Source organism: Sinohyriopsis cumingii, unplaced genomic scaffold (assembly GCF_028554795.1).
Source record: "Sinohyriopsis cumingii isolate HCF-2022 unplaced genomic scaffold, ASM2855479v2 utg001339l, whole genome shotgun sequence".
Classification (NCBI taxonomy): domain Eukaryota; kingdom Metazoa; phylum Mollusca; class Bivalvia; order Unionida; family Unionidae; genus Sinohyriopsis; species Sinohyriopsis cumingii.
This window is the reverse complement of record NW_028315985.1, coordinates 157,894-171,719: the sequence shown is the minus strand read 5'-3', so window position 1 is coordinate 171,719 and position 13,826 is coordinate 157,894. Positions and strand designations below refer to the sequence as shown.

Sequence of the window (13,826 nt, the reverse complement as noted above, 5' to 3'; positions counted from 1 at the left end):
TAAATGGTGGGGGGTCATAGTATGATTCATTTTGCATACAATTTGGATGTCTTTCCGAATACTTAAGATCAGCATTAGTATCTGATGGATGTTAAACATTTCTTGAATATTAAATATATTTAATAATGTCTATGTAACTGCAGAAATAGCAAGATGTACCTGGACCTGGAACTCATTGGGTATCATACTGTAGAAATAGCAAGATGTACTTTGATTCCTTGTAAAATCATTGCATTTGTCGTTTTTTTAATATGGTTAACATTGGCATTTTTCTTGAATCAGAACAGTCCATTTGGAAACTTCATCTGTGTAAAGTCTGTTGTGCACAAGAGAGAGTTTAATAAAATCCCATGTTTACTAGTCATCTGTGTAGTCATGACAGTACATACGTGACTCTGAAGACGTTTGGCCAATGGGAGGTACTGACCTTAGCATTTAGTCACATAAAATCTTGAACTAAAAGTTATAGTGTAAACAAATACTATTTGCTTGACCTTTGGGCTCTCACAAATATAGGTTTAATTTTACTTTAAGAACAGGTCATCGATAATGTTTTCTCAAGGAACTTCTTCAAACCAAGCTGCATTGCATAAATCTCATTTTTGTTTGACTTATAATGACCCTGACTTTTGACAACAAAATTAATAAGCCACATCTTAAGCTTATGTACAAGCCATTAACCAACTCCGGTCGAGGTAAGCAGTCTAGAACTAGAGATCTTAAGCAATAAAATGCCATTTCTTCTTTCATTGGGTGTCCTTAACCAATGACGTTTCAAGCAAAGTAAAAAACACAAGATGTTTCTTTTTCACCCAAGGCGCAAACTTTTAAGCGAGATAGGCCAAATCTTAAATGTCTATGTGGAAAATATTTTATTTGTATCTGTAAGAAACGACCAAGTCATCCACAAAGTTTGATCCAGATCTGTGATGCATAACAAAGTTATTGTTGATCGATGGGTGACAAACGGATAATTGACAATGGTCATCTAGGGCCATACCATAAGCTCACTTGCCATTATTGCCAGTTAAGGGAGGCTCCCTGAAAGCTCAATTGTCCTTATGGTCAGATCAGGGAGACTCCCTGAAAACCTGAGACATATTGTTTAATATATGTTTTGAAGTTTGTTTTAATCCACTTAATCCTTCACAAGTTATTCTGATCAAACACATGATTTATGAAACATGAACATATTAGCAAGTCAAACAAGAACCATAACGTCAAATGTCAGATATAAATTAAAAATTAAGTATAAAACCTCATCATTATTTTTGTTAAATCCATTTGGTCAAATTGATGAAATGAATGCTTTTAGATCATGCAAGAGCCATAACTCTAATTTTTATGGCCAATGGTTATAATGAAACTAATCTCATATATTTGCAAGATAAGCCCATAATTAATTTAGTTTTGTTTTCTAAAATGAATTCATTATTCAGAGAATAATTAAGCTGTATACGGGATGTGACAAAACATTTTGATGGGCAGGCACGGTTATTGGAGGGGCGTACAAGAAAATTAATATATGCTTATAACAAAAAGTAGTTTAACAGTGTGTTTTATGAGATACAACTACTGAATAAACCAACTTGCCTGCACATTGTCTCTGTTTCCTACGGGTTTGGCAATGATGCTCAACATTTCCATTACATCCAAAAGATGCTTCTTATTGTGGCGATATTTCTCATATTGATCCTCTGACCAAAGCCAGTCTATTAATTAAATTGTATAAAGTAGCTGTTAACTGATTTACTGTAAAACACATACATTATTCATGTACAACAAGTTTAAACATACTACTCACTCACTGTATGTACAACAGAACATATATATCAACATTATACAACTCTGTACATAATCTGTAACACCAAAATAATAAACTTACCAAAAACAGTAATAACAAACATAATTTTTACACAAGCCATAGATAAAATAATTTTTTAATAATAGTCATATGTTAATTTTTCATTCCAGACAACATACTTAACAATGTTCAACACAATTTCAATCAGAGAAACTGTCACTATAGCCTAAGAAAGGCAATGTTTTTTATTATATGAAGCTTGTGTTCTATTATAACATGCGTATTCAACCATTAAAGTCTAGTTACCCACAAACCCCTTGTAACTGTCTCAATATCCTGCGGGGATGGCATCACCTCTTATTAATTTTTTTTATATTTTTTATGGAGGCTCATTCGTAACTTACTCCTAGCTTATAGTACAGTCCATATTTTTGAAACCTGAAACTAAGATTTACATAATCAACATGACACATTTACTCTTCTTATAGCCCAAATACCACCATTATGTGCAAGATGTCTTAAATGCCTAATCATCTGAATAATACAGATTATTTACAGATATATGTTCTAAACATCAATGGGTTAAATTAAGACCAAATACTGTCGAAAGTTCATCGCATTATGATAAGAGAAACACCGCCATTTTTAACATGTATACTAATTAATCCAAGTTTAATCAGTGACATCCATTGGTCGACTGATTTCAATTAAAAACTGGAAATGAAGACTTCATAGCGTCAACATTAACTAGGCTGACAAAGATTTCTTTTCCAACAACATGAGAACGATCCGTCAACTATAGGTGCTATACATCACTAAGATACAGTGAGCTGCTATTCAATAAAACACATACATAATCAATATTAGACTATGTTTAAATTGCGGATTGAATATTACATATGAAATAGGCATATATTTCATTTAAAGCACATTGGACATCTGAATAGTGAAAATAAATTAGAGTTTGGAAGTTTTTAGTGAGTTGATCAGGTTAAAACAGATGCAATATTTTTTAGCTCCAGGAACAAACACTCATCCTCTCTTACAACTTATTCCTGTATTCCTATTAGCGTGGGATGTGAAGTGAAAACAAGAATGTTAAGATGGCTACTGGTATCCAGGGCATCTTGTCAGTGGTCCTACAAATTTAAGAGGTATCAGATGTTATTTATGTTTTAGTGATACGCCTTACTACCCAAATAATGATATTGTATAGCGTATTCCGACGGAACAAGTAGTCAAAGTGTCAGGAACATCTCACACACTTGGCAGCCCATATGGACACTCTTCCACGGATTGATACATAATTAATATACCTACAGTACTGTTTTTTATTATGGTGGCTTCAAAATCAGACACTATCAAATGGATGCATTTTCATGTTCCGTTGGCATTAATTTGAATTACTTTTGATGCGACGGTATGTTCAAGTAGGTTTAAGAGGGCATATATTTCTTCAACGAAACGAAACCTTGCTTACAGTGCAAATATGAATAATACATTTTTATTCATTCATTAAAGAATAATATTTCAACTTAACCCGATTTTGCCTTGTCAGCGTTCGTCACTTTCCAGCCAAAGGAAATGTAAGCCAACAAGACCTTAAAAACAGGTCCATTTCTTATGTGAGAATTTAAATTTATTAGAGAAAATACATCAAAGTAAGTAAACTTTGACTAAAACATTATGACTTTACTTTTTATAAAGCATTGTGATTGGTTGCCAGTTGTATGAGATTTTCCTAAAATTTGACCTTCGTTACGATGTCAGTCGACGTCAAAACATGCTACACAGTACCGTTAGTTAGGGAGTAAGACACAGACGCCCAAACATAAATATCAGTGTCGAGGTCTTACATGTAGAACTAATCTTGTCAGGAGACCTAAATATTCTGAAAGCATGTTTTGTAAGCCAGTGGGATGCCTGGTCCATGTCAATAAATATTCAAAGGGTTATAACAGTAGTGTTCATTATCCAGCTAAATGTGTTCTAAGTTTATCAAGTGCAATATGTCTTGGAGAATTCAAGTGGAATCCAAATGCAAGTATAGTAAAACTCTAATTTAGACAATGTATAGATTGCTTACAAACTTGTGCACATAAATGGATGCTAAATAACATATATTTCCGTGTCTTAAACAGCAGTGATGCAAGACAATACAGCTAACCATTAACTTACATAACGGATGTGCCAAAAGTAACTTAAAATTGCCTAAAGATTTATATAAAATGACATTACGTTAACGTGAAATTCAAGCTGAAATATTGGAAGTCATCGGATACCTGTAGATGGAGAGCCAGGACATTTGCTCACATGGTTCATAACAAAGAGAACTAAACATTTGAAGCACTTATGTTTCAATGCATGAACGTCAACACTGTCATTACCTATGAGGGATTCTGTAAGCCGACCGCTGTCCTTGAAGTCATACCACTGTGGTAGTAGGTCGGGTTGATGCAACATTAAATATTCTGAAGGTGACATCATTACCTTAACTCCATTTATCAACCAATTTGTGTCAAGCACAACCACGTCTCGCAGTTTTTCTATGCTAGAAAGATACAGACATAAATATATACAAGTTGACATATAACATTCACAGATAGAAGAAATGTACTCATTTATAAGATAAAACTTCAAGAGTTAAAGACCTTAAGATTGTATAGTATTCTCATTAAGGGCTTGATATAATTAACACAAAGAAATAATACAAGTAAGACCATAGAGCATGTACTTTGCAACACTACAAACCCTCCTTAGAGTAGTAAGCTAGAGTCACTTGAAAAGCCCAACCATTAGTACAAACTTCTAGGACTTATGCCATATATATATATATATATATATATATATATTCGTTATCTATTTTAGAATCAACTTCTGAAGAAATCAAGCTGGCAGAATAATTCTACAGATTTCCATAGTGCGTTTAATGCGTATAATTCAGCGTGGCAGATTCGTGTGCCAGAGTCAACCCTTGGAGATAGGACTCGAAGAATTGTATCTCTCGATGCCATTCCAAGTCCAGACTGTATTTCCAGTGATAATGAAGAACGTCAACTGCTAAATCATCGCACGCATATGGCTGAGCTCAGAAATGGATACACTAAAGCAGATGTGCAGTACCTTGCAGCAGACCATGCATTTTTTGTGGAAAAAAATATCAAAATGAAAGATCATTGAGTGATTGCTAGTTTTATGGGTTTATATGTAGGTGGTCAGATTTAAAACTTGCTAGGCCAAATAAATCGTCTATCCTACAGGCAAAATGCGCCGCAAGGGTACTACTAAACCACTATCGTAAGGAGCTATCACCCAGCCTTAGTCAACAATTTAAGAGAAAGACCGGAAAGAATATTGGATGTTAATGAAACTGGAATCAACATTGAGCATTCACGTCCAAGAGATGTATATGGAAAGGATACTCAGGCGCAAGCAAGTGGCATCATCAAGATCACACAATGTAACCATCATTGGGTGTGACAATGTGTTTGGAAACCACATCCTGAAGTGGATGTGTGTGATTGTGTGTGTGTGTTTGTGTCTCACTGTGGTTGTTTTTGTTTCAGTGTAGGCACAACATAATTGTGTCTGATGGTCATATTGGAAAATGCTAAGTCTACCAACTATTTTTGATTTTTCTGTATACAAAATGATCCAAGGGAAACGTGTTTTCTGTTTTATCAAATTAGAATTTCTGGTATTTTTACAGTATATATGAAAAGCTAATTTATTCTCAATATGATGTCACTGTGGTTTTAGGTCATGTGCATCGATACTCCTTGTGACCTTAAAATTCACTTTGTGAGAACCCAAAAGAGCAGAACACTTATTGGCATATAGCAGGCATGCAACAAGTACATGGTGGATGTGACGTTTCCAGTGCACACAACCTTAAATCTGTCACAAGTCTTTGAACTCGAATGACCTGTTAGTCATGCTGGAACAGTGCACATTTAGCTTAGGTCTGTTACTTAAGAGAAATCCATGCCAGCTATACTATTCAAGCAGTACTTGAGCTAATAGTCTATTTTGTCATATATTAAGTACAAATGCACTACATGACAAATCTTAAAGTCAGACTTTGTACGGCTGATTCATATGTTAACAGTATTTTCAACATGGCTGCTGTGATGGCTATATTGGATGTCAGACTATCACCATTTTCATACAGGACCAGCCAGACATCAAAAACTATTTTCTGAAAAATGCCCGTGCGAATACGATTTTTTGTTCTGAAGCAATAGTAATAAAAGGATTTATGACAAGCTAAACACAAATATTTGGTGTACAGTGTAAACCGTTTCCTTTACAAAAAATTATACTTGTTACTTCTGATAGTTAAAGATGTGTGTCTTAAAATTAAATTACGTTGCTTACTTATAGAACAAAATGTTTCCAAGATCATGTTGAAATTGGAGAAAAACTTCCAATTCCTCTGGACTTTCAATTTTCCCATCACTGGACTGGTTCAATTCTTCCACATCCTTATACTGAACTATCTGTAATAACATGTCTCATTATTAGGAATACTAATGGACAAAACAAGTCTGAAGGTCACTGCTAGCAATTTTAGCATTTGTTTTTAAAATATACTGAAACAACGTGTACTTACGTGTAAACAAAAAAGACCCTTGGAACCCTACTTGCACTGTCAAGGGAATCATTTTTTGAGAATTATTTATTCGCTGGAACAGATAAATGCCATGTAAGATGCTGATATTAATCTATAGATAATGCTTAATAAATACAAATCATTCTCCACTTAAGGGCTTTATGTGGATGCTTAAGATTTGATATAATCTCCGTATCCAGTTAACTATACTACAGGGCTCAGGAAAACCACTTGTTCTCTTGTACTGACCAGGTAAATAATTGGCTGGGCCGATTACAACTTTACAATATACTTTTCCCTGGGCAAGGCAACGCATCTTGAGACTTCAATTTATAACCTTAACATGTACCAAAATATTCAACATCATTTAACTTTTAGTGGACATCAATTATACATTAGTTAAATCTGATTTGCCTGCTTGTTATCAGTCGATAACATATCACATTGACTTTCGTCTTATCAGACAATGTTACACATGCCATAAAGAAATGATACAAAATGACACCAGCATAATTTACTTTTCATATGAAAAACTTTGACAACTTAAATTCAGAATAATCAGTTTAGGTTCGTTAGCCAATTTTCACCAACTTTACACAATGCATGCAATTTTCATCTTTTTTTTTATAAATCACATAATGTTGAGACAGCATCTAATTTGTAGAAATTTAATTCAGGTCATGACCTAGAAACATTCTAGTCCTTTTGGCAAATCGGCATTGTTTCGGTTTATAGCACCATTGTGTAGAACTTCTGAAAAGAGGTCTGGCTGATGGAAACTGATAAATATGGAATTCCTCTTTTAAATTCATTTCTCATATTAATGCAATTACATGCTTAATATTTAATTATATATGCTAATGGTTATCACCCATTTTAGTATTAACCTAGAATGAAATACCTGCAGGTCTTCATTATACGTTTAAGTAAAGTTGTGACAAAAGTACTATGCCAACTTCAATAAAGGGATGGCGACTAATACCTGTGGCGACCCACAATTTCTTAGATATTTCTTTATTTGGGCCCTGTATTGGTAAATGAGCTGAATTAATCCAAAACTAAAATATTGTCCATATGCCACGTCCAATATGGTGTAACTGCATTCTTCAGAATGTGTGTGTGTGTGTGTGTGTGTGTGTGTGTGTGTTCATCAGAAGTTCAAAACTACTGGACAACTCCAGAATATTTTTTCAAATTATTTTCAGGCATAATCTGTTTCTCCAAACAATATAAACACAACTCTAATTATCACTAATGTTTATCATATCCAATTCTCAATAATATCAGCCTGCATGGATACATTCAATGATTAATCTCAATTAAACAGGTATATGTATTGATGCATACATCCATTACAAACCCCTAGCTGTCTTTAGTGCATCATGCAATGCAGGTTGTTACAGCACTATATATAAGACAATTATGAAACGAAATCAGGTGCAGATGTTTACATCTTAAACCTAACAGATGAAAGTAGCTGGGTCATGTCATCATATTCCATAAGTGGACTCAGAGTCAACTCCTTGACAATTTGGATTTCTACCTTTGAATAATAGTATCAAGTGTACTCATTGACAATTTGTATATATAAGTGTACTCACTGACATTTTGTATTTCTACCTTTGACTAATGGTATCACGTGTACTCCCTGACAATTTTTATGTCTACCATTGACTAATAGTTCCAAGTGTACTCCCTGACAATTTGTATTTCTACCTTTGACTAATAGTATTAAGTGTACTCATTGACAATTTCTATTTCTACCATTGACTAATAGCATCAAGTGTACTCCCTGACAAATTGTATTTCTACCTTTGAATAAAAGTATCAAGTGTACTCCCTGACTATTGGTATTTATACTTTTGAATAAGATTATCAAGTGTACTCCCTGACAATTGGTAGTTATACTTTTGAATAACATTATCAAGTGTATTTCCTGACAATTTTGTATTTCTACCATTGACTAATTGTATCAAGTTTACTCCATGACAATTTGTATTTGAACCATTGACTAAAAGTATTAAGTGTACTCCCTGACAATTTGGATTTCTACCTTTGACTAATAGTGTCAAGTGAACTCCCTGACAATTTGTATTTCTACCTTCCACTAAGATTATCAAGTGTACTCCCTGACAATTTGAATTTCTAATTTGACTAATGATATCACGTGTACTCACTGACAAGTTGTAGTTCTGCCTTTGGCTAATAGTATCAAGTGTACTCCCTGACAATTTGAATTTCTAATTTGGCTAATAGTATCAAGTGTACTCCCTGACAATTTGAATTTCTAATTTGACTAACAGTATCACGTTTACTCACTGACAAGTTGTAGTTCTGCCTTTGGCTAATAGTATCAAGTGTACTCCCTAACATTTTGTATTTCTACATGTGATTAATGGTATCATGTGTACTCCCTGACAAGTTGTAGTTCTGCCTTTGGCTGATAGTATCAAGTGTACTCATTGACTATTTATATTTCTATATTTGAATAACAGTATCTAGTCTATTCCCTGAAAGTGTGTATATCTACCTTTGACTAATAGTATCACGTGTACTCCTTGACAAGTTCTATTCTGCCTTTGACTAATAGTTCAAATGTACCACTTGACAATTTGCATTTCTACTTTTGATTAATAGTATATAGTGTATTCCCTGACAATTTGTATTTCTACCTTTGACCAATATTATCAAGTGTACTCCCTGACAATTTGCATTTCTACCATTGATTAATGGTTTCAAGAGTCCTCCCTGACAATTTGTACTTCTATTTTTGACTAGTTCCAAGTGTACTCCCTGACAATTTGTATTTCTACCTTTGACTAACAGTATCACGTATACCCCTTGACAATTTGTATTTCTACCATTGACTAATGGTGTCAAGTGTACTGCCTGACAATTTGTATTTCTACCATTGACTAATGGTGTCAAGTGTACTCCCTGACAATTTGTATTTCTACCTTTGACTAATACTATCAAGTGTTATCACATTCTAAATATTTTGTCAGATATTTCTATTTCAGAATATTAATTTCTTTACTCAGTTCTATAGTGATAGTATTTTCAGAATCTTACATTTTCCAGAATTTATAAATGGTACGATATAGTAACTAATATGCTGATGTTCTTTGGAATCATATGTATATATATATATATATATATATATATATATATATATATATATATATATATATATATATATATATATCCAAATTAATGCAGGATAAGTTATCACATCTTAAGTGGGAGGCTGAAGATGGAAAAGAGAGCAAGACAATATGTGAAAGGCTAAATCTAGCCTCCTTCATAGAAAATAGATCACAAACACACACACACACACATAATTATATGCATTCAAAACAAACGTTTGTGTGTGCATGTCTAGAGGGAGATATATAAAGGCCTTTCTACAAAAGAAGACTCAGCATGAACCACACACATTTTACCCTAGCAGATATCATCTATAGCGTATAAAGACGCTATATGTATACGCATCCCCTCTCTTACCATGGGTGCATTAATTCAAGTCAATATCATGTTCTCAATTTTCACAAGGTTTGTACTTTACTGCAGGTCTCATATGCTTAATATTTTGAACTTGATCTTTTGACTCACAATTGTAGCTACATGGCGTAAGTAATATAAATATTTTATGAAAAACTAGGAATGTAATTGCATGACTGTTTTGGGAGAACTGCTACCTTTTATGGTTAAATTTAAAATATGCTTTGGGTATGCTTTATAGTAATCTAAGAAAACAATATAGTAAATACCGGTTCTCCAGCACTTTTCAACTCCATCAGCTTCTGTTGAAGAGCCAACCAAGTTGCTGGTATTTCTTCACCCCAGTAGCCCTGTTTTTGAGCTAGCTCAAATATTTTCTGTTTCAGTTCATCAATGTCAGCATCTTGTCCAAAATTGCTGATGGCAAACATTCCTTTCACCAGGTGAATCAGAGGTCTGCCCTTCAGTATTCTTCTCACATGATCGAAATAATCTTCTTTTCTTCTCTTTCTCATTTCCTAGAATATATACATATATATATATACATATATATATATATACATACATATATATATATATACATACATATATATATATATATATATATATATATATATATATATATATATATATATATATATATATATATATATATATATATATATATATATATATATATTCTAGGTAGCACAATAGCAACAGAAGGAAATGTACAGTGCCTGGCTTGCTTACAATGTAAACAACCATTCTAAGTTAATTTAAAGATAAAACATAATTAATAGCTAGAAAAACGTTAATGACTTGCAAAAATGGAAGTACTCGTGGTTTGTGGTACATGTTCCTAAATCACACCCATGTATACCAACCCTAACATTGATCCTGTGATTATAATGCAAAATCCATTAAATATTTGACTCATCTTCTTCCTATGCCTGTTCATGTGAGGTTGGGTAACAAATATTTAAAATTATCATTTAATTATTTCTTTTTTAAATTTTTCCTTTGCCCCCCTACCCAGGACTCCATTTGCGAGACCAGTGACAACCACCTTCTTGCAGATGATTACCACATAATCAACAGCGTCCAGTCAAAAACGTGCAGACAAAAGCATGAAGTTTACAACCCCCAGTAAAATCGAAGAAAGGCAAAAGAGAACAGAATAAAAAATAGACATAATAAGTGGGATAATTCCTATGTTCCAAATATTATTTGAAAAGTCAATCTTCAAACCTAGATGCATACCCAAAACTGTATATATATATATATATATATATATATATATATATATATATATATATATATATATATATATATATATATAAGACACAAATATGTTAAGACCTAATCTATTGTTTTTTAATAGACAATAAGGACCAGAACTAAGAACAAATACTACAAAAACATCAAGAGCTACATGCTATAAATGTGGCATTAGACATCCTGAAGTATCAGAGTCGGTGCCTTCTTGCTTTAATTCTGATATTTGGCAAACTGACAAAAATGGACTATATGAGTGGAATCACATATGCGTTCACTGAAGAAGACACCTGTAGCACTTATACATTATGAAAATTAATAAATGCTATATTTATTCATATTGACATATTAATAAATGGATGGTATTGTTTGTTGGTTAATGCTGTATTTCATCATATTGAGAAATGAGTTAATAAACAGTGACCCACAATGGTGAATGCCCAGGCTTTGTAATGAATTTTGTTTTATGCCAACGCCATCCAGACAATAGTGATAGGGGTCATATCCCAGCATATTGTACATATGTGTGCTCCTCCGATGAATGCATGTTTGGTTCAAACATTAAAAACCATCACTGTAATTGTAACTCTGAATATTTACATCGGTCCCACTTCAGGCAAAGTGTCCAAATATTATAATGCTCTCATAGATAGTCACTTCCGTCACACAACCTATGTAGAAAGTTGGTGACTTTTCCGCGCTGGCAGTTTAGGTCCCCTGGTATACATGGACACCTTAATGCCACTTTTATTTTCAGGTTTATCAGTATATTAGCACTGTTTCACTTTGAATCAACTAGATAACAAGTATCCATGCAAACAAAAAACATGCTGATACAATGATCGATGTAGATATAGCGATAGCATGGTTTTCAAGATATCCATTGCGGTGGCCATATTGAACATCCGATCGGCAAAAATTTCAAGTGGAATCAACAAGACACCACTGCGGCCATATTGGATATTAGGACCGTTTAAGAGGAGGATGAATGTGTGTATGCATAGTTTCAAGGCAACACTCTGCGAGGTTACGGAAGAGTAGCAACAACAAATTTGTGCAAACGGATGGACAGATGACAGATTGACGACAGACAACTGACCATCGCATAAGCTTTTCTGATCAGCAGAGCTAAGCAGCTGCTGGCATATCTCTCATGTATAATGTTGCTTTGCAGCATATTCCACAAGAAGCAAACAAGTCGACAAAATGCGAAAAAGGCAGGGTTGCACATGCACTTGGATGAATGCAGGAGTGATCTCACAAATTGTGAACTTCTGTATATGGCTTTGTCACCTAGATAGCCCCTAAAGCACTTTTGTGGTATCTACATGTGCGACGATTTGGCATGCCTAGCAGGGCACTGTTGGAACTAATCTGACATCTACATGTGTGACAACCTGGCATGCCTACCAGGGTACAGTGGGCACTAATCTGATATACTTAGCCTCTACATTTATGAAAATTATGGTCCACATTGGGGAGTGTTTAAGGTTTTGACCAAACACATTCTCTATTACTGACTAATAATCTTATCACACTTTGTCTAATTTCATATCTTTCTTGTTTTGATTGCTAATCAAAAATGGTGTGCCTTTTCGTCGGTCTTAACCTGTTAAGGTTGTCCAGGTTTCTGTTCCTAATCTGGCTGACCCGGTCCAGCCTGAAAACGATGCTAGACAATGAGACGTTGAAAAAGCAATAAGTTCAGGCTTCTCTTGGCTATGACCAGCTGAATATACTCAAGAGCCTGTAAGACTGTGACTAACACAACCAAGCACAATGATGCTACCATGTGGTTTCAAAATGGTATGTAAAGAACCAGCTTTGGATCAAAACATTGGCCATGTCCAGCTACAAAATACATTCTTTAGCTATGCTGAAGTTCTGGCTACAACGGCATTGTTCCTGCATTTCATGTGCATGACCCTGTACCAAATGATTAGGATATTCACTGAAATGTAAACAAAACCATCAAGATTTATTTTAAACCTAACAAAAATCGGCGAAAATTTAAGACAAACTGCAAATAGTATTGTCAATAACTGCTGCTCTTGACAAACGGTAAAAACTGAAGACAAACTGCATATATCATTGCCAATAACTGCTGCTCATGACAATGTGCCAATAATCTCCATCTTGGCTACAATTATCTACATCTGTATCTTCATCTTGGCTACAAATATCTACATTTCTATCTCCATCTTGGCTACAATTATCTGCACCTCTATATCCAGCTTGGCTACAAGTATCTGCATCTCTATCTCAAGCATTGCTACAACTATCTGCATCTCTATCTTTAGCTTGGTTACAATTAACTGCAACTCCAGATTGGATACAGTTATCTGCACCTCTATCTCCAGCTTGGCTACATTTAACTGCAACTCTGTCTCCAGATTGGTTACAGTTATCTGCACCTATATCTCCAGCCTGGCTACAATTATCTGCATCTCTATCTACAGCTTGGCTACAATTATCTGCATCTCTATCTACAGCTTGGCTACAATTATTTGCATCTATATCTCCAGCATGGCTACAATTATCTACGACCCTATCTCCAAGTGTTTTATGACAAAAGCTCAAAGAACAATGAAATGAGCATTCTTGCAGGAGCAAAATTAACACTACTGCAGATTAAATGTTGAGGCCACTTCA

At 34.2% G+C, this 13,826-nt stretch overlaps 1 protein-coding gene across 1 annotated transcript in view; it reads right to left on the bottom strand.

Annotated features, from left to right (window-relative positions):
- Window positions 1–1,572: 1,572 nt before the first annotated feature.
- Window positions 1,573–13,826, bottom strand: part of LOC149772609 (uncharacterized) — a 61,631-nt gene continuing 49,377 nt past the window's right edge. The window contains exons 7-10 of the mRNA XM_089947580.1: window positions 10,187–10,435; window positions 6,182–6,303; window positions 4,192–4,355; window positions 1,573–1,712 (exon numbers count right to left, since the gene is read on the bottom strand). Coding sequence (XP_089803706.1) covers window positions 1,573–1,712; window positions 4,192–4,355; window positions 6,182–6,303; window positions 10,187–10,435 — 675 coding nt within the window. The remainder of the gene's footprint in view (window positions 1,713–4,191; window positions 4,356–6,181; window positions 6,304–10,186; window positions 10,436–13,826) is intronic.